At 36.4% G+C, this 18803-nt stretch overlaps 2 protein-coding genes and 1 long non-coding RNA gene across 5 annotated transcripts; 2 read left to right on the forward strand and 1 right to left on the reverse strand.

Annotated features, from left to right (window-relative positions):
• The first annotated feature begins 1079 nt into the window (after window positions 1-1079).
• Window positions 1080-10056, forward strand: LOC105183913 (E3 ubiquitin-protein ligase TRIM37). Of its 2 annotated transcripts, none has more exons than XM_011142347.3 (16): window positions 1080-1362; window positions 1520-1785; window positions 1896-2106; window positions 4526-4842; window positions 4926-5135; window positions 5252-5431; window positions 5592-5706; window positions 5766-5950; window positions 6028-6583; window positions 6649-6760; window positions 7676-7775; window positions 7852-8339; window positions 8921-9116; window positions 9232-9410; window positions 9502-9574; window positions 9741-10056. In XM_011142347.3, the coding sequence occupies exons 1-16, from the start codon at window positions 1309-1311 to the stop codon at window positions 9769-9771; spliced, it is 3273 nt and encodes a 1090-aa protein (XP_011140649.1). In that variant the 5' UTR covers window positions 1080-1308; the 3' UTR covers window positions 9772-10056. The 2 variants fall into 2 exon arrangements, with proteins under 2 accessions (XP_011140649.1, XP_025157581.1); XM_025301796.1 differs by having other exon boundaries at window positions 6352-6583.
• On the reverse strand, window positions 2571-4942 carry LOC112589254 (uncharacterized). 2 transcript variants are annotated; one of them, XR_003113401.1, is made up of 3 exons: window positions 4886-4942; window positions 3605-3878; window positions 2571-3495 (listed from the first exon to the last, which is right to left on the reverse strand). It is a non-coding gene; the product is annotated as an uncharacterized LOC112589254 (long non-coding RNA). The 2 variants fall into 2 exon arrangements; XR_003113402.1 differs by having other exon boundaries at window positions 2571-3507.
• Window positions 10057-14914: 4858 nt separating the features above from the next.
• Window positions 14915-18023, forward strand: LOC105183915 (nuclear mitotic apparatus protein 1). Its single transcript, XM_011142349.3, has 4 exons — window positions 14915-15119; window positions 15322-16555; window positions 16723-16779; window positions 16856-18023. Exons 2-4 carry the CDS (start codon window positions 15368-15370, stop codon window positions 17162-17164), a joined length of 1554 nt encoding a protein of 517 aa, XP_011140651.1. The 5' UTR covers window positions 14915-15119; window positions 15322-15367; the 3' UTR covers window positions 17165-18023.
• Window positions 18024-18803: the final 780 nt, after the last annotated feature.

Here is an 18803-nt window from a genome sequence, read left to right on the forward strand (position 1 = left end):
TCGGTATATGGCTTTAGGTAGAAGGTACCCATACGCCATTCTCCTAAAATGAACAGATCAATAAAGCCCTAATGGAGGATTCAGGTCTGGTCTACAATAGATATTGTAAGCTGTAAGCCGTAAGAACTGACCAATTATAGCCGATTATTTTTGTAATAATCGACTGTGATTCGCCAATTCTTAGCCTAATATTACATGTGTCGTACGACAAGCTTTTCGGATACAATGGCCGCATTCAGCAGACTCAACAGTTGGACAACATTACTAGATTTACCACTGAATCTCGCTCCTGATTGGTAAATATTTCTGGATCTATGAAGAATCTAAAAGAATGCTCCAATCACAGACAATAATCACTAAACGCTCTCTGATCACATTGTTCTACTGAACGCGGCCAATTGATTGACGTACGCGAAGCAATCCTAGAAATATTCTGTTTGTTAACCAATCAACGTATTCGAAAAGATTGTCCTACGATAAATGTAATATTAGCCTTAAGGCTCGTCTACATTAGTTGTAAGAGTAAGGCTGTAAGGCTGTAACGTAAGCTGTCAGCGAATGAAAATATTTCATTTCGTGTCTTGCAACCTTACAGCCTTACTCTTACAGCTAATGTAGACGAGCCTTTATACCTCGCTACAATAGAAGTCATAGAGTCGTAAGTTGTACAAATTGACCAATCGCGGTCGATTATTTTTCTCTTACCGAACTATGATTGATCAATTTTTACGACTTACGACTCTACAACTTCTATTGTAGACGGCTTACAACTTACGACACGTATTGGCTGCGTTCCGTTTCACGCATATGTGCGCATTTATATATAGTTCATATTACGTATACTGTAGAAAATGCGCGCATAATGCATGAAACGGAACGCAGTCATTGTAGACCACAGGCCTCATTCTTACAGCCATTGTGGATGGGCCTTTAGATTCTGCTTTTCAAGGTTTAGCAGCACTAAGTGTGCCAAGGTGGGCGCTATTGACTGGAAGTACTGTTTACGAAGTATGTAGGAACTGGCAAGAGCTGGTAACGGTTTTTGCAAAGATTTTCAACGATAACGGAACTCGCGAGACTGCTCTCTCGTACAACACATGTCCTTCTTTTACGTGCGAGAAATACGACATTCCATTCACAGCGAAACCGCATTTTTGCAACATATTAAAGGAAGTGTGTCGCTTGTCTCACGTGTAATCTAGTTACGAGTGCGTCTGGACGCTTTTTGAAGAATATATACCGAAGAGATCGATATTCATCGGAAGTAACGGAAGCATTACTTTTATTTAACGTATATTTCAAATAGAAATGGCCAGCCGGGATTCGTCTGTCTCCAAAACCGCGGATGATCATAGTGTCGAGGTTAGCAATTTTCTCTATTCACGTTAATTTGTTTCAGCTGCATTTGTTGTATTTGGAAGATGCAAACGATCCAACCGAGGCTGATGCATTCAAACATTTCTGTAATAGGGTTCATAACATAAAACTAGATATAATTGACTGATTATTTTGAATACAGACACTGGCGGAAGTTTTTCGATGTTTTATTTGTATGGAAAAGCTGAGAGATGCACATCTTTGTCCACACTGCAGCAAATTATGCTGCTACACATGCATTAGGAGATGGTTAACAGAACAGCGTTCTCAGTGTCCTCACTGCCGAGCTTCGCTTCACTTGCATGAATTAGTAAATTGTCGTTGGGTTGAGGAAGTGACGCAACAGTTAGATACATTGCAAGCTGTTGGCTTATCCAATTCTCGCCATGATGATTCCAACAGAGACAGGTCTGTATAATGTACAATCTTCTTTTTGCATTTCTACCATCTTCGTACATCTAAATTTTTAAATATGTATTTGTGATATACAGATTTTATCATATTTATTCTTACTACAGGTGTACGGTGCATCATGAAAAGTTATCTGTATACTGTTGGACTTGTCACAAGTGTATCTGCCATCAGTGTGCTTTATGGGGTGGTACTCATTCAGGACATACTTTCAAACCATTGGATGATGTTTACCAGCAACATGTTACTCAGATAAAAACAGAAGTGGGTCAATTAAATAGACGACTCTCGGAGCTAATAAGTCTCGTTCAAGAAGTGGTAGGTTCCATTATGTGGACATGCTATCTGGAAAAATTAATCTCGAAACGTTATCTTGCTCGAGTTTTTATGTAGAGGAGAAAGACCATAAAGGGATTTGGGTGAATGGGCCTTCGTTTAGGAGAAATTTTGAAGTATTGTAGGCTGACAGAGCTGTATCATTTAAGAACAGAAAGTATACAGACACAAACACCGAGGCAGCATAGCTGAGAGGACTAAGGCTCCTGTCAGGCACTTTACGCACCGGCAGTGAGCATTCGGGTCCTACCGATGATTTTTCATGTTTTTTTTCTCACTTTGTACATGAAGTTAATGACTTTAATTTACAATTAATATATTATTTATATTCCATTTTTATGCAGATACGTAGGCCACTTATCAAGGCCTACTTATCAACAGACAAGTAGTAAGTTCTAGGCTTTTTTAATGTAAAATATAAAATAGAAACATAACTTGCGGTTCTTAAAGTGGAATATATTTTTCTTACATATTACAAAATTGTATACATGTCGCAATGTTGAGAATGAAAAGCTGTATAAAAACATTGGAAACAAATATTTTTTGTGCCAAATATATGTGATAAAAGAATTGTGTTGTTCACAAACGCACTTTTGATTAGGGACGTTGCTTGGAAAGCATTGTTGATTAATGTTATAAAAAATGTCGACTTTCTGTTAATTTGGACGCATGCTAAGCACATTGCAGCATACATTTGAATCCTGGTGGTGATAATAAGTAGTGAATGAACGATTGTATGTGAATCGCATCAGCTTGAGTGCTCAAACATATATTTTTATCACTTGTAAATAAATCTATACAGTTCTGAATTTTTTTTCTTCCTGACTAGGTTTTCCTGGTCTGGTTTATTCTAAAGATAATGAGAACTAGCTCTGAGCTCATCTTTTGAGTGAGTCATCATCTAATGGTCGTTCTGGATCGTCTGTTTTTACAAATTAGAGCTTCATTAGAGAGAGTTCATTTTCTTCCATTCGACTCGCATGCTCATTCCATTGCTTTTTTCTTATCTTGGACCATTTAATTACGTCCTGTATTTCGTATTTCCCCCCTTATATTCTTGCTGGTTTGTCCATCTCTTAGTGATATATCCGTTATTGACTTTAAGATTTTCATCTCTGCTGCTCTTTTTTTCTGTTTAGTTCTCTTCGTTTCGACTCTTGTTTCAGTGGCATATATGAGGATTGACCGTACCATTGTTTTGTAAATTCTCACTTTCCAACATCATCTATTTATTCCTCTAAACTGTGTCTCTCAGGCATCCCGCTACTCTCGTTGCCTTGTTTGAGCTATTGCCTTCTCTTCTAGGTTTTTGCAACTTATTATTTCGACATCTAGATGGTTGAATGACATGACTTGTTCTATGATCTTCCCCTTTAATTTTAACTTGTTATCGAATTTTTAGCTATCATGTTTTTTTGTTTTGTTGGTTGATATTTCCATATTGTAGGACGTCACAGTGATATTAAATTGATGTACTAACCTTTGTGGATCGTTTTCGTTATATGCAAATTATTAAAACAGCATCATCTGCGTAACACAATATATTAATTTTTTTCCGTTTATGCGGTACCCTTCATGCTGCTTGACTGCATCTATTATTCTGTTCATGATTACGTTGAACAGAAACGGGCTTAAGGAATCTCTTTGTCTAATACTTTCACTGATTTTCAATGTCTCTGTTCTCCATTTGCTTGTTATTTTCATTGTTGCCCATATCCTTGTTCTGAATTTTCTTTCTAATAATTCTAATCTGCCTATAAAAGTAAATATCTCTGTCACAAAGCTGGCACATTGATACATTTCAGTGGTATAATTTGCAAGTCACATGTTGGTCATTATTGTCATTATTGTCATCGCGGAAGATCTCGTTGTATGTGTGAATGTTCTTTTATCCTCTTCAGGAATCAATAATAAAAACTTTTATGTAAATAATTAGGCCTTGGCCTATTTATCTGCATAAAAATGGAACAAATATAATATATTAATTATAAGTTAAAAACATTAATTACACACACACACATACATGTGCAAAGTAAGAAACAATAACATAAAAAATCGTCGTCGACGGCAAAAAGCACCGGACAGGAGCCTTAGTTCTCCCAACTACACCGCCTTGGTACTTGTGTCTATACATTTTCTACTCTTGAACGACGCAGTTCCGTCAGTCTAACTTTGCTCTGCATTTTTCTTAAACGAAGGTCTATTCACCCGAATCACTTTAAGGTCTTCATTCTCTACATATCAACAAGCTATCGAACGAGATATGACTCGTTTGGAAATCATTTTTGCAGATTGTAGCATCTCCTTTTTAGTATAAATTTAATAAAAGATTCAACATGTAATCAAAGTATGCCTATCAATATATTATCATTATGATTTAATCATGTTTAACTCTTGTCAGGAGAGAAATGTTGAATCGGTGAGAGCGGCAAAAGATGAGAGAGTTAGAGAAATCAGAAACGCGATAGAGCTAATGATAGCTCGTTTAGATTCTCAGTTGAAAGCCAAGCTATTGACTTTAATGGGACAGAAGAATTCGTTGACTCTGGAAACTGAACAGCTGGAAGCTCTACTGCAAGAGGTGGAGTATCAGTTGCAGAGTAGCACACACTCTGAACTGATCACCAAAAGCTCCGAATTGTCTCGAAAAATATATCAAATTCGCAAGAAACCGATGACGAGTTTCGTTACTGCTCCAGTACCTGCTGATTTCCACAGGTATATAGAATTATACTCAACGATTGGAAGAAATGATTATTACATGTTGGCTCAATATCATGCAACGAGTTTTTCCATTTCAGCGAGATTGTACCAGGTTACGATAGTGCGACGTTCGCCATGCAAAATTTCACTCAGCTTCAACTGAAGGCTGATCCAGTGTACTCTGCTCCCTTACACGTAAATGGACTATGTTGGAGATTAAAGGTATACCCGGATGGCAACGGAGTAGTACGTGGGAATTACTTGTCAGTGTTTCTAGAACTCAGTGCTGGATTACCAGAGACTTCGAAGTACGTGAATTTATCACGTAATCTTTATGATATAAATTATAATGAATATTACTAAACATATATCTGAAGCGAAATGAAAGACGTGTGTTTAAAAAAGAAATGTAACATTTTTGTAGGTATGAATATAGAGTCGAGATGATTCACCAAGGTTCCCGTGACACGAGTAAAAATATCGTTCGTGAATTCGCGTCCGATTTTGAGATCGGTGAATGTTGGGGATACAACCGATTCTTTCGGCTAGATCTGCTTGCGACAGAAGGTTATTTAAATACAGAATTGGATACTCTTATATTGAGGTACGTCTTTACACATATCTTCTACATTCAAGCTTAACTTCCTCAACGTTTTATTAATTACGTTATATAATATGTACAGTTATGGATTAAACATTTATAATGTCAAATCATTGCAACATTAATGTTAAATTAATATAAAACATTAACGTTACGTTAACAGATTCCAAGTACGACCGCCGACATTTTATCAACGCTGCAGAGACCAACAATGGTGTATCAGCCAATTAGTGACGGTCCAAAATCAATACGCTACTCAAATTAACGAATTAAAGGAGGTAAATTATCATAAAATCATCTCGTTTCTTAAGTAAATATACCCCTTCGTTTCTTGCAGAGATTAGCGATAGAAATTTCTCGTAATGCTGTGGCAGCCACTAGAGCTACGAGCGGTAATACAATGTGTGGATCAACTGCGAATACATCACCATTATCTATACAACAGCAGCAGGACGACGTGACATCCTGTTCAAATGTTACACGGACCATCGACACGTATGCCACTGCGAGTGGGATGTCAAGGTAATATATTACTCAATCGAATTAACTGAACCTCATAGGCTCCTACGAATGAAATAAAACATTCCTGTTTTCAATAGATCGATACCGAGTATGCTTCCCGGTAACAGCGGCACGACATTACCGGGCGATCAGTTAACACCAATGTATGAATTGGGTGAGATCTCGGGCATACATCCTCTTGGCTCGACATTGACGTTGTCGTCGAAAGCGTCACTGAAGTCACATCGTGCTAACAATTTGAATGTCGTCGAAGTCGAGAGTCCTTCGCGTCGCGCCAACGATGTATCACTCGGAGAATGTCAAGTCACGGGAATTCACCCAATTTCTTCATCTTCGTACTCATCTCCTAGTGTACTGAATCAACAACCATTAGCTTTGCTAACCAACAATAATGGCAGCAGCAACAGCGACCCCCTACTGTGCGCTTCGGCGTTGTCATCAATGGCGAGTATAAAGCAGCATCGGCTGAACAGTTTGAGCGTCGCGGACAACGAAAGTGCGCAGCGTTGCACCAACGACGTGTCGCCAGGCGAGTGCCAGGCTGCTGGTGGAGTTCATTCACCGTCGTCATTCTACTTGTCGCCAACAACCAATCTCTCGTCTAACAGTAGCAGCAGTAGCAGCGATAGTGGCGTGAGTATAGTAGTTTCTTGCGATCTAGACATTTAATTTCAAGAGAACTTCTCGTGCCCATATAGGAGTTGAGCGAACATGACATCTATGCAGATGAGTGCGAACACAACGAACCCAATGTCACACTCTTGGATCTGACGAATGACGAGAACGACGTGGACGACGAAACGATGTCAGGTATGCCAATGTTACGCTTAGTATAATGCGAATGTGTATATTACCAATAGATTATAATATATGCAATTATATTATCAAAAGGAAACTCAATTAACGACGACTTCAGGAATAATTGTGGTTCGATGTCACTTGAAATTATAAACAGCTACAATTATTGAATATTATAAATAACGTTTGTCTAGGAAATTAAATAACGAATTTAATTTTTTGAACGAATTGGCTGAAATGACATTTATCTAGAAGATTAAATGATGTATTGCAAAATTAGGTCCTAGTTCGAACAGAGAATCGTCCGGGAACGAACGAGAGATACGAACAGGTGCAATCTTTAAAGACGTGGAAAGCGAAATACCTACGAACCAAAGACAACATGAAGAATGAGTGAAAGAAAACTTTTTGTCAATTGTTCCACAGAATTGGAATTGTCTCCATAGAATCATAAATGCATATTTCTTCTCATCTTAGTATCTAAATTCATATTAAGCTTAACTCTCGGAAAACGGAAAGTGAAAAACGTGAATTCTTGTATAATATTTTAAACTGCCAAAAATATCCCTGACTGTATAATTAACAAGCATATCTAAATTATCGGTATTATTGAACTATTTTCATCTAATTGGCTTGAATATGTAAATCGTATCAAAATTGGTATCTGTCACAATTGTTTTATTGTAGTACAGCTATTTTACTTATGACTATTTTAGCATATTCAAAATTTTTTATTAAAGAGATTGTTTTTTCTCTTGATGTAATTATTATGTAAAAAGACTTGTCAAGTTTTTCAACTATGAGTACTTTTATTATCAATATAACGTCTTAATTAATAGAAAACGACTGGAATTTACAATAAAAATAATTGTTATCTTCTATATAATTCCTAAGATGTTTCTGTGATTGAAATGTGTATCATTTTAGGAGAAAACGATGTAGAAGTTGCGGAATCCCTGACACCTTGGGCTCAAAACAAGCAACGGATGAAACAACAAAACAGAGATTCTGTCCCCGATACACACAGGTGCGTTTACTATAGTTATTTTAACAAAAGCAAAAGAGTAAAAATAGATACATTTTTATAACCGTATATCTATTAGGCTCAGGGAGATAATGTTGCTAAACTTATTCGAGATGCAAAACATGAACTCTTCATGGACTCTGTGTCTCGGGCAGCAAGCGGATGAGAACTGCGATTCACGGAGCTCACTCGCATGTTTACGGCGTCACAATTCCAGTCCGTTTGACTGCAACGACGTGGTACCTACCACCACGGCATACCCGCATAAACATCATGAGCCTGACACGTGTAACGAGCCAAGTGGTGTCGACAGACACCCGAATTGCACCTTTCATCATTCCCGGCAACGAGTGACCGAATTGACTCGACTCTTGAATCAACTGCCAAATACTTGCCAATCGAGGCTGGCTGCGTTGACGCCTTCCAGTAATCACACGACCCGGTCTGAGCCAGCAACGCGTTCCAATTCGATAGACTGCGAAAAAGACTTGCCGAAACTGCCAGTAGTTAATAAAACGAACCACGATGTGGAGTCATCTAGGTTATCAGATCTAATAGCACCAAACGGTGAGTGAAATCGCACAATCAAACTACATATGCCAACGAGAACAAAATAAACTTCAAGAAAATACAGGCAAACTTACCGCTAAATAAATTGTTGAAGAAAAATGGTTCAATTTGTTCTATAGATTCTAAGATAATTCTTATATATACAGGGTGTCTCAGAACTTTGGGACACGGGCTCCGTAGGGACATAGAGCTAAGTGAGAGGAACAAAAAAGTCCTGTACCATAATGTGAAAATCGTAATAGTTTTTTAGTAATAACCGCGTAAAGTTTGGCGTTTTCCACGCCCATCGCGGCCTATAGACGCTCCGCGACAAGCTGTATGCGTAGAGGCTGAGCGATAACGCGTCTCGCACTGACTATCACGATGGCGTTTTGGCGCTTTGACGCCGCGCGACGATTTTCACATTATGGCAGAGGACTTTTTTGTTCCTTTCACTTAGTTCTATATCCCTACGGGGCCCGTGTCCCAAAGTTCTGAAACACCCTGTATATATATATATATATATAGTTTTTTCTTAATTTATAGTTAAGAAGCATTCCATCCACATGAAAGAATAAAGAAATAAAATATCGTTTCAGTACTTTTAGACAGCAATAAAGTCATGTCGAAGCACCTGCTGTCTCGGCGCCAATCGTCTCCGTGCTCGTCTGCTAGTTTGAATTTAATAAATGACGAGAACAGCAAGACATTTGAGTTAGATCATTTACTCGAAGCTATCCAAATACTCTCAGGAACGCAGAAAAATGCGGCTGCTACCTGCAACATAAAATCGAGGTAAAAGCCGAGATAAATCTATTAGGAAAAATGTAGAACTAATGATCAAAGGATCAGCGCCAGTAGAATGCTTTATGTAGCATGTTCAAATTCGATTTCATTTTTAAATTCATAGGAAAAATACTTCATCCGATATGAAGAATAATGCCTGCACCTCTAATGGAAGTTCCACTGCGCTCTCGTTAACACAGGAAGGTACCTCGACTTCATGTGCAAGCGCGACGGTAACAGCAGACAACGTTCCTAGTCTCCATAATTACAGCTGGTCGCCGGCATCGTATCAGCATACGCATGGTAAATAATATTCGTTCAAACGTGAAAGATTAACGTCTTAATATTTCATCGTTTTGTTTTCGCATTGAAAGACATTTGTATCATCTTACAGCGCAAAAAACTGTCCTAGACTTGGCTGTAGAAAGTTCTTCAAGTGATATTCCTAGCAAAAATAATCTCGATAAGTAAGTAAATGCGTATCGAACATTTCAATTCCATTAGAATTCGAAAAAAAGAAGATACACATGTGTTGTATTAAATCTGTAAATTATATAGAGATTCAATCGTGTGATTTTCTTACAAAATAAACTAAAGTCTAAAATTCCTATATATTTCAATTTGTTTGTGCAGATCTATGGAAGAAACTGCCAGTCCGCCGTAATAATTTATAACTTGAGTATATTATAGCAAATGTGTTCTGTGATTTTTTATTGCGTTTTAGTTATAATCGCGAAAAATTGACGAAGAACATCTATTCTGTCAAACAAAATGGTTCTGAGATAAAAATATGTCTGACACTTATCAGACATACGAGTTTATTTTAGATCCATCACATTATATCAAACACTATGTATGTACAAAGAATTTTAATAATATAATCACTTTACTTTTCTTTTTTTAGCTTCAACTTATTGACTATAGCATATACACAAAATTGTTTTTTAAAATATCATTTCACAAGAAATACATTAAGTTTATTATTTAACATTATTTATTTCTTATATGTGAATTATATATTTAAAAACAAAGAATAAATAAAAACCAGCTAAAAAAAGATTGTTACTTGGAAAAGAAATTTCGTCCGATTTATTATTGAGTTGTATTATTCGATAATAATGATCCGTCTGACTTATTGTTGAGTTATACTACGTGTTCGATTCTAGTGTGGTCGTTCGATAGCTATTTCTCATCGCTGTTCTTTAATGGGCCTTCTACAATAAACTATTAGTCATAAGTTGTAACCAAATTGACCAACCACAGTCGATTATTTTTGAAATAATCGACTGTGGTTGGTCAATTTGGTTACAACTTATGACTAATAGCTTATTGTAGAAGGCCTATATGGAGGATTCACACTGCGTCCGATGTCCGACGTACGACGTCCGACGTCCTTGCACTAGTATGCACTAGTTTAGCATTAGTGCAGCTACAGAAAGCAGATCATATATAACAGTAGAAGTCAATATAACAGTGAAAGAGTTGTATTTGTTGGTAGCAAAATAGATATGTTAACACTGTTGCGAAAGAAAAAAAATTACTGAAGTTATTATTGATAATATGTAAACATCAGAATGTTAAACTAAATAAAAAATATAAAAGAACATGGGTTAGAAAATGTATTCTTGCACGAGAAACCAGAGGTGAAGGATTAACTTTAGTACAAAAAATACGTCTTGGAGACTTAGTTTGATATTACAATTATATAAGAATGATGCCTGAACATTTTGATATACTGCTTAACTTAGTTAAGTCTGTAATAGCAAACCTAAAAAGCAAGAAACATATTTTAGGCAACCAATTTCACCAAATATTTGCTTGTTAATAATATTACAGTATAAACTATCCTAATTTTATTTAATATACTCTTATTGTACATATATATATATATATATATATATATATATATATATATATACACATAAACATATGTTATATTGGAATATAAATAAAATGTTGCCAAATATTATTAAATAAACTACTCATACTTGCATTAATCTTTACGGATAAATTATTATTGGGGCTGTTTAAATACATGTTTTTTGCTTTTCTGAATGTTTCTAAATTCATATTTGAATTAAAATGCATTCGTTTTTGTGAATGATTACAAATTACTGGTGTTAAGTTATGTTACTCGTAGTTATAACTTTTGTACTGAACTCTCCGAAATTCCATTAGAACTTGGAGTTATCCTTTGTTTTTCTATAAAAATGTTATTACCGTTGGCACTGCAACTGCTTTTAGAAGTTGATGGTTGTTCCATGTCTGTCATAATTCATATTGCTATTACAAGACTGTGGTTTTACATTACTAAATGTCCTGAAAATTAATTAATATTACAATATATATAATATATTTCTATTAAAATTCGAATAATACTATATGTATAATATTAACAAACTTTCTACGTGTCACAGTAGGTCGGATAAATCCCATTAATTCAAAATATGGCCATGAATCTACTGTAGGTTTAGCTTCCACTTCCACTTGGAACATATTTTTTTTGTTCATTAAATTTTCTAACATAGGTATCACATAAATTACGCCACTTGGCGTTTACAATACTAGGATATAAATCTGAAAAGCATTATATATTTAATCTTCAATTTCATAAGACTAAATACACACGTGCGCGCGCGCGCACACGTACGCACACACACACACACATACACACACACAATAATCATTAAAAAACTTACTAAGTTTTTTATCAATTTCTAACCAGTGATATTTTATTATTGATGATCCATGTTGTATATATGGTAATGTACTATCCCATAGCACTGGCCGTATGAAAACTTCATTAATAAGCTCCTCAATGTTTTCAACTGTTGTATGAAGTATATCATTATCATTCTTTTCTATGCAGATATGAAATTCAGATACTATATTGCCACAGTCTGCGCAAAGCTATAATAAAAACATAACATGCTTATATATAATTTGATTATTTACTAATATGTAAATTATTTAATAATATATAAATAAAATAAAACAAACATTAAACATAATCTAATCTAAATAATTATCTTTATATATTATATATTATAAGTTTAAAATGCATAATTTTAAACTAAAATTATGTTAAAATTATATTTTATATCTTTTGCATAATATTAAAAAATATGTATATTTCGTCACTGTCATGAAAAAAATCTCTTATGTACGGTTAATTGAAGATATTTATGCGATCATATATAGAATTGAATTCTAGATCATAATATAAATAACTTCAATTAACTAAAACATGCACATAGTAGGTTTTCCCATGATAGCAACAATATATCTTTATTTACTATATCATCCGTTATATCCATTATGTCTATACTATTTTTTATATTAGGTGTGCAACTTTGCTCCCGCCGTTTTTTTTCCGAAATTCGAGGCTTTATTGTAAAAAGCTGGTTATACATTTATGATTCAAAGTATTGTCCATCGCTGGCCACTACTTTCTCCCATCTTTCGGGCAGCGTACGAATCCCGCGTTGAAAAAACTGGTCATCTTTTGAAGCGATCCACGAATCGATCCAATTTCTTACTTCTTCATAAGACCGGAAGTGCTGGTCAACCAGGCCGTGTGCCATTGATCGAAACAAGTGATAGTCAGAGGGAGCAACGTCTGGAGAATACGGCGGGTGGGGTAGGACTTCCCATTTCAACGTTTCCAAGAATGTCTTGACCACTTTCGCAACATGGGGTCGAGCATTGTCATGCTGCAAAATCACTTTATCGTGTCTCTCGTTGTAATGCAGCCGTTTGTCTTTCAATGCTCGGCTCAAACGCATTAATTGCGTTCGATAATGATCGCCTGTGATTGTTTCAGTCGGTTTTAACAGCTTATAATACACTACGCCGAGCTGGTCCCACCAAATACAGAGCATGACCTTGGAGCTGTGAACATTCGGTTTGGCCGTCGACATGGAAGCATGGCCGAGATATGCCCATAATTTTCTGCGCTTGGGGTTATCGTAATGAACCTATTTTTCGCCCCCAGTCACAATGCGATGCAGAAATCCCTTCCATCTTTGCCTTTCAAGCAACTGTTCACAACCAAACAAACGCCGTTCAACATCTCTCGGTTTCAACTCGTACAGCACCCAATTTCCTTGCTTCTGAATCATTCCCATGTCTTTGAGGCGTTCTGAAATTGCTTGTTGAGTCACTCCCAATGATCGTGCCAATTCTTCTTGACTTTGACACGAATCTTCATTAAGTAATCCCTCCAATTCTGCATCTTCGGAAACCTTCTCTCTTCCACCGCTATGCCAGTCTTCGACGTGAAAATCACCGTTCTTGAAGCGTTGAAACCACTCACGACACGTTCTTTCACTAATAGCGGCCTCACCATAAGTATTTGAGAGCATTCGATGAGCCTCAGCCGCAGATTTCTTCATATTGAAGCAGAAAATTAAAACTCCCGCAATTGACGAGAATTTGGTTCGTAAACTGACATTTTCAATCGAGAATAACTTTACGATGCAGACACAAATTGACTAATGTTTCTATGGGGTTATGTTGACAGATGCCCAAGTTTATTGCATGACGTCTATGGGTACATTCAGTACCCATACCTTTAGATTTAAAAATATACACCAATCAGATGCAAGAGCTCATTTAGCGCTCAGTGAGCGGTTGTAGTACTGAATACACCCTATGATCTATTTATTTCGACTCTCTGTCGACCACTACTTACCGCTAAAGCCATCTATAGGAAAACGGGGGAAGCAAAGTTGTACACTTAATATAATACGACATGATTTATCGTATCCAAAAGTTGGATTCAGACGAACTTTTTCGTACGATGAGAATGGTCGCGTTCAGCAGACTCAACAGTTGGACAACATTACTAGATTTACCACTGAATCTCGCTCCTGATTGGTAAATATTTCTGGGTCTATGAAGAATCTAAAAGAATGCTCCAATCACAGACAATAATCACTAAGGCCCAGTTCCACAACTTGCTTTAAATGGAGTTTAAAGCTAAACTAATGGTTAAAAGCAATAGTATATGCGCATATACTATTGCTTTTAACTATTGGTTTAGCTTTAAACTCCGTTTAAAGCAAGTTGTGGAACTGGGCCTAAGCGATCACTTTGTTCTACTGAACGCGGCCAATTATTGATGTTATCACGTAAAGTCCCTAGAAAACTCTCTCTATATTTTCTCTATATTCATTGCCAGTGTAGTCTATCTTCGTTCATCTTTTTATAAACAATAAGGACAGAATAATGTTGCTAAAGCGTTGCTAGCGTGGTCTACAATGGCCGTAAGCAGTAAGAAGTAAGCGTGAACCATCCATCTTCGGAAATGCACCAATCAGAACGCAGTATTTTCATCCAGCAAGCAATCCAGCACGAAAATAAGCACCGTGTGCTGTACCGCGATTCTGTAACTCGTTATTGGAGTTAACGACAGTTTCGTTATTGTTGCGCAGCTTTTCTACGGTATACAAAAGCTGCGCAACGATAACGAAAGTGTCGTTAACTCCAATAACGAGTTACAGAATCGCGGTACTGCTGGCTTAAGACATAACAACAAGTCGGACTTTTATCTTTCAATATAATCCCCGGGCAGCAACTCAAATAAACTTTTGTGTTATATTATAAAAGAAATGTTTTTTTTACTCGACAATTAATTATACTATTACTAAACTATTAAAAAAATAAAGATTCGAGCAGAATTTTACAAAATGTGTCATACGTAAGGCCCCTTGCACAATGCCAGACAACAAGCAATAAGAATAAAAATAGATCAATCACAATCGACTATTACAAGAATAATCTATTGTGATTGGTCTATTTTTATTCTTTTGCCTGTTTCCTGGCATTGTGCAAGAGGCTTCAAGGTGCAACTAGAGACACATTCAAAATGGCGTCACGCTATGACGATAATATTTAAAGGATTAATTGTTGCTAATCATAAGCACTTGTCAGTTCCCAACGTCGCTAAATAATGAACTAGTTTGCAAGCTATTTTTATAATTAATTAAAGAAAGCAAAATTATTGAAGAGGTATGTTTCGTATCACCTTATATTTACGATAAGATGACGTAGGATATACTATTGACATCTGTCAACAGCGAAATTGTTGATATCAATATTGATTATATTTGCGATTAATTCTTTATTATTCCTAAAAAATCGCTTTCCAAAGAAATTTGCTGTCTTTAAATCTAAATTGTTACAATCGTTATCTTAATTTGATGCATTGTAGGATGGTTGATTTCGCATAACTGAATATAGAAGCTGCAAGATCCACAATGGACAATCTGTCAGATTCATTCCGAGGAGAGCTAGACTCTGTAACTTCCACAGATTCTCTTCAATTGATCAGCGACGAATTTCATTTGCGACACCTATCCACACCTGATGTCTCAAACATCGAACTGTCTAAACGAGTTGCTTTGCTGGAGCTGGAGAACGAACGGTTACGTGTTGATCTAGAAAATGTACGGATTGATCTTAACGCCAGAATTGCCTCAAATCAGGGTCTAAAGGGTAAGATAACAGAACTGTTTGTCGAGATGCAAACAGTGCAGCAGGAAAAGCAGAAGCTGCAGAATACCCTAACTGATACCATAAATCGTCTGTCTACTGCAGAAACCTCTGCAAAATGGTATCAATCACAGGTGCACATCCTGTTGGCTAGCAAGAAAAGTCTACAGGTAGAGATAGAAACATACCAGAATATTCTGAAGCAAAGACAACAGGCAATAGCAGAAATAAATGCCAGCTACAAACAGCTCAATACCGATTATACTGAGCTTGCACAACAGTATCAGAGAGAAAAGCGTGAAATGCAGAGTGCAATAAAGGATCTGCAATTGCATGTCCAATCTGTTAGCGTGGCACATAATACACTTGACATTACTCCAGCGAGCAATTTAGCAGACGTGTCCATGATGCTAGAAGCGACAGAGGACGAGCTACGAAATACCAAAACTGAACTGAAAACATTGGAGCAGCGATTTCTGGGCAACGAAGCGGCCAAGATGTCGATGGAGAATGCACTTAGTAAACAGCGCATTCTGATCTCATCCATGGAAGAAAACATGCAGAAATGTGAGACGGAGAAGAACGAAACGGCCGATTTGTTGAGGAAGACGCAATTTGAGATACAAAAATTGCGTTCTGAGAACGAGATACTGCAGACTTCTCTGTTAGATTCTAAGCGAGAGCAGAGTCAAGTAGAGGACGCGATTTCTCATCTGAGGATACAGCTGAGCAAGATGATCGCGCAGTATAAGCTGCTGAAGACAAAGAATGCGGAATCCGAAGAGAAATTGAATACCATACAAGATCTCACGGATGAGAACAAACGTTTGAAGACCATGTCGTATAAGGCGAACAGCGCTCTACTTAGAAAACTTAGAGAGGAGAAGGCCAAAATGCGGAGTCTGGAACAGAAATTTTACGGCAAGCGGATGAGTGGTCAACTCAGTCATATGGTAATATCGATATATATTTTATGCTAATTAACGTAAAAAATGTACAAATCGCAGATCTTGTTTCCTAATAATTGATAAAGCATCGTTATAATTGCATCTACTATTCTTTTAATTTTAATACATTTGAAAATTTCATTGGATTTAAACTTTCCCTTTCCATCTTTTAGAGAAACAAAACGGAACATTGCTTACGAGAATGTTTAAAACAGGTTCTGTCGAAAAAGGTAATTCTAGCTTCGATGTAACATACATTATGGGAATTTGTGTTCACATGATTGAAACACTATTGTCACTTGACAGGATTTGCAGGACTCGAAGTCTGCAACTAGAATAGCCGACGAGAGTATTGATGAAGGATATGGTGATAGCAGTAATACCTCCTCGGTTTCACTAGACATTCCCTCGCCGTCTCCTATCAATTCAGTATTACTGAATAGCGCAACCGATGTTCTCGCGCGAAGCAAAGACTTTTGCTCGCCGATGCAAGAACAATTGGATGCTCTTCGATCGAAATTGGAGGAACTTCATGACCAGTGTGAGACGTTGAACCAGCGAAGTAGTCTTCATTCCAGTGTCAACGATGTAATTCCACCGAGAAATTCCAAGTAGTTCAAGGACTATTTCTATTCGTGATTATACGAACGAGAGATAGTCTTAGTAATTAGCATATACATCATTTGATCAAGTTTCATTTGTTATCATCGATAAAACTCATTGAATTTAGGTATTATTATGCGCAAAAAAAAAGAGAATTGTTTACTGATGATACCAAAGGTATCATTAGTTCTTGAGTATGAAAAAAGGTTGTAAAATGCTTTGATAGCGAGTTGATATTTATTTGTTACGTTTTTGGACATATTATATAACTGTTATCGTATCTGATATTTATTCTTGCCTCGGTATTCGGCCTTCGCTTTTCATAATAGAGGATTATTAAGAAACATGGCTTGATAACTGAAGAAATCCAAATCAACTGTATTTTGCAAACGAATGTTGTAAACAAATTAAAGCAACACCTATCGCAATAGCAGAACTGCATAAAGTGCGATAGTCATATTTGTAATTGTTACTGGTATAACTTGTAAAATGAGTGAAAAGCGTGAGAATGCAAATGACAGTATTACAGAAATGATAAGAGAAGCGATGTAGCGTTGCTGCATCTAATAAGCAATGATTAAGAGATTAACTTAAGAGTATTTATCGCGGAACTTCATGTGCGAACTGTGTAAATATTTTTTACCAACAAGTCCATGATGAAATATAAAGTAAGATAGATAATGAGCGCTACGGTTCGACACGTCGTTTCGCGCTGTGGAGAAACGTCCGATTCTGATGTATACTTTGTACTTACAGCTACAAACGAAATAAAGGTGAACGCGTGTATTCTCTCTCACAACGTTGCGAGAGTTTTGTAACACAGTTTGTATATATAAGTGCGGTAATAAATACAAGTCTATTGAGCAAACCAGATAACAGCCTCGTATTAATTCCATGCTAGATACGTGACGGACGTATAAATAACGAAAGAAAACGAAAGATTTTCAAATAAGAGTTTAATGTACGTGTGTTACACAGTTCTTGTCCTGTTTTTCGTTTCAATCAGAAATTATGCAATAACGTACATTATACAGAAGCTACGTATACTTCAGCAAGCTCTCGAGAGTCCAAGTATCGCTTGCAACACGGTGATGTATATATGATGTGTGTATATGTATACACACACACACACACACACACATATATATATATACACATACACATAAAAGTGATGTAATAAAAAACTAAATAAAACTATCGCTCTTTAAAATATCACAGACATGCGTAAAACGTAAGAGAGGAGTAAATAGGTACTCCCTATATATAAAGCCAATCCCTGTTTTCTTTCTTCGTTTTCTCTTTTTTCTCTTTTTCCTTTTAATAATCCGACATTCTTTGGTACTTACAAATAGAAATAGATCGCAGGAGTAACTTAACGCATATTATCATATCCAGCACATAAGGATAGAGTGATTTTTTCCCATTTATAATATATAAAAATCTTCAAAACTAAATTATCGGTCCGAGCGTTATTCACACTTATTGCATATCCGCAAAGATATTAATTGCAAAACATGGTGCGCACTTGTATCCTTAAACAAATCTGAAAAGATATTTTTGAAAGACCTGAAAAATGAATACATCGAAATTGGAAGAAAATATGAGCTGCAAAAGTTCTGTTTTCAATGTAGGAAAGCTCTCTCGAACTGAA

This window comes from Harpegnathos saltator, unplaced genomic scaffold (genome assembly GCF_003227715.2).
Source record: "Harpegnathos saltator strain DR-91 unplaced genomic scaffold, Hsal_v8.6 scaffold45, whole genome shotgun sequence".
Lineage (NCBI taxonomy): Eukaryota > Metazoa > Arthropoda > Insecta > Hymenoptera > Formicidae > Harpegnathos > Harpegnathos saltator.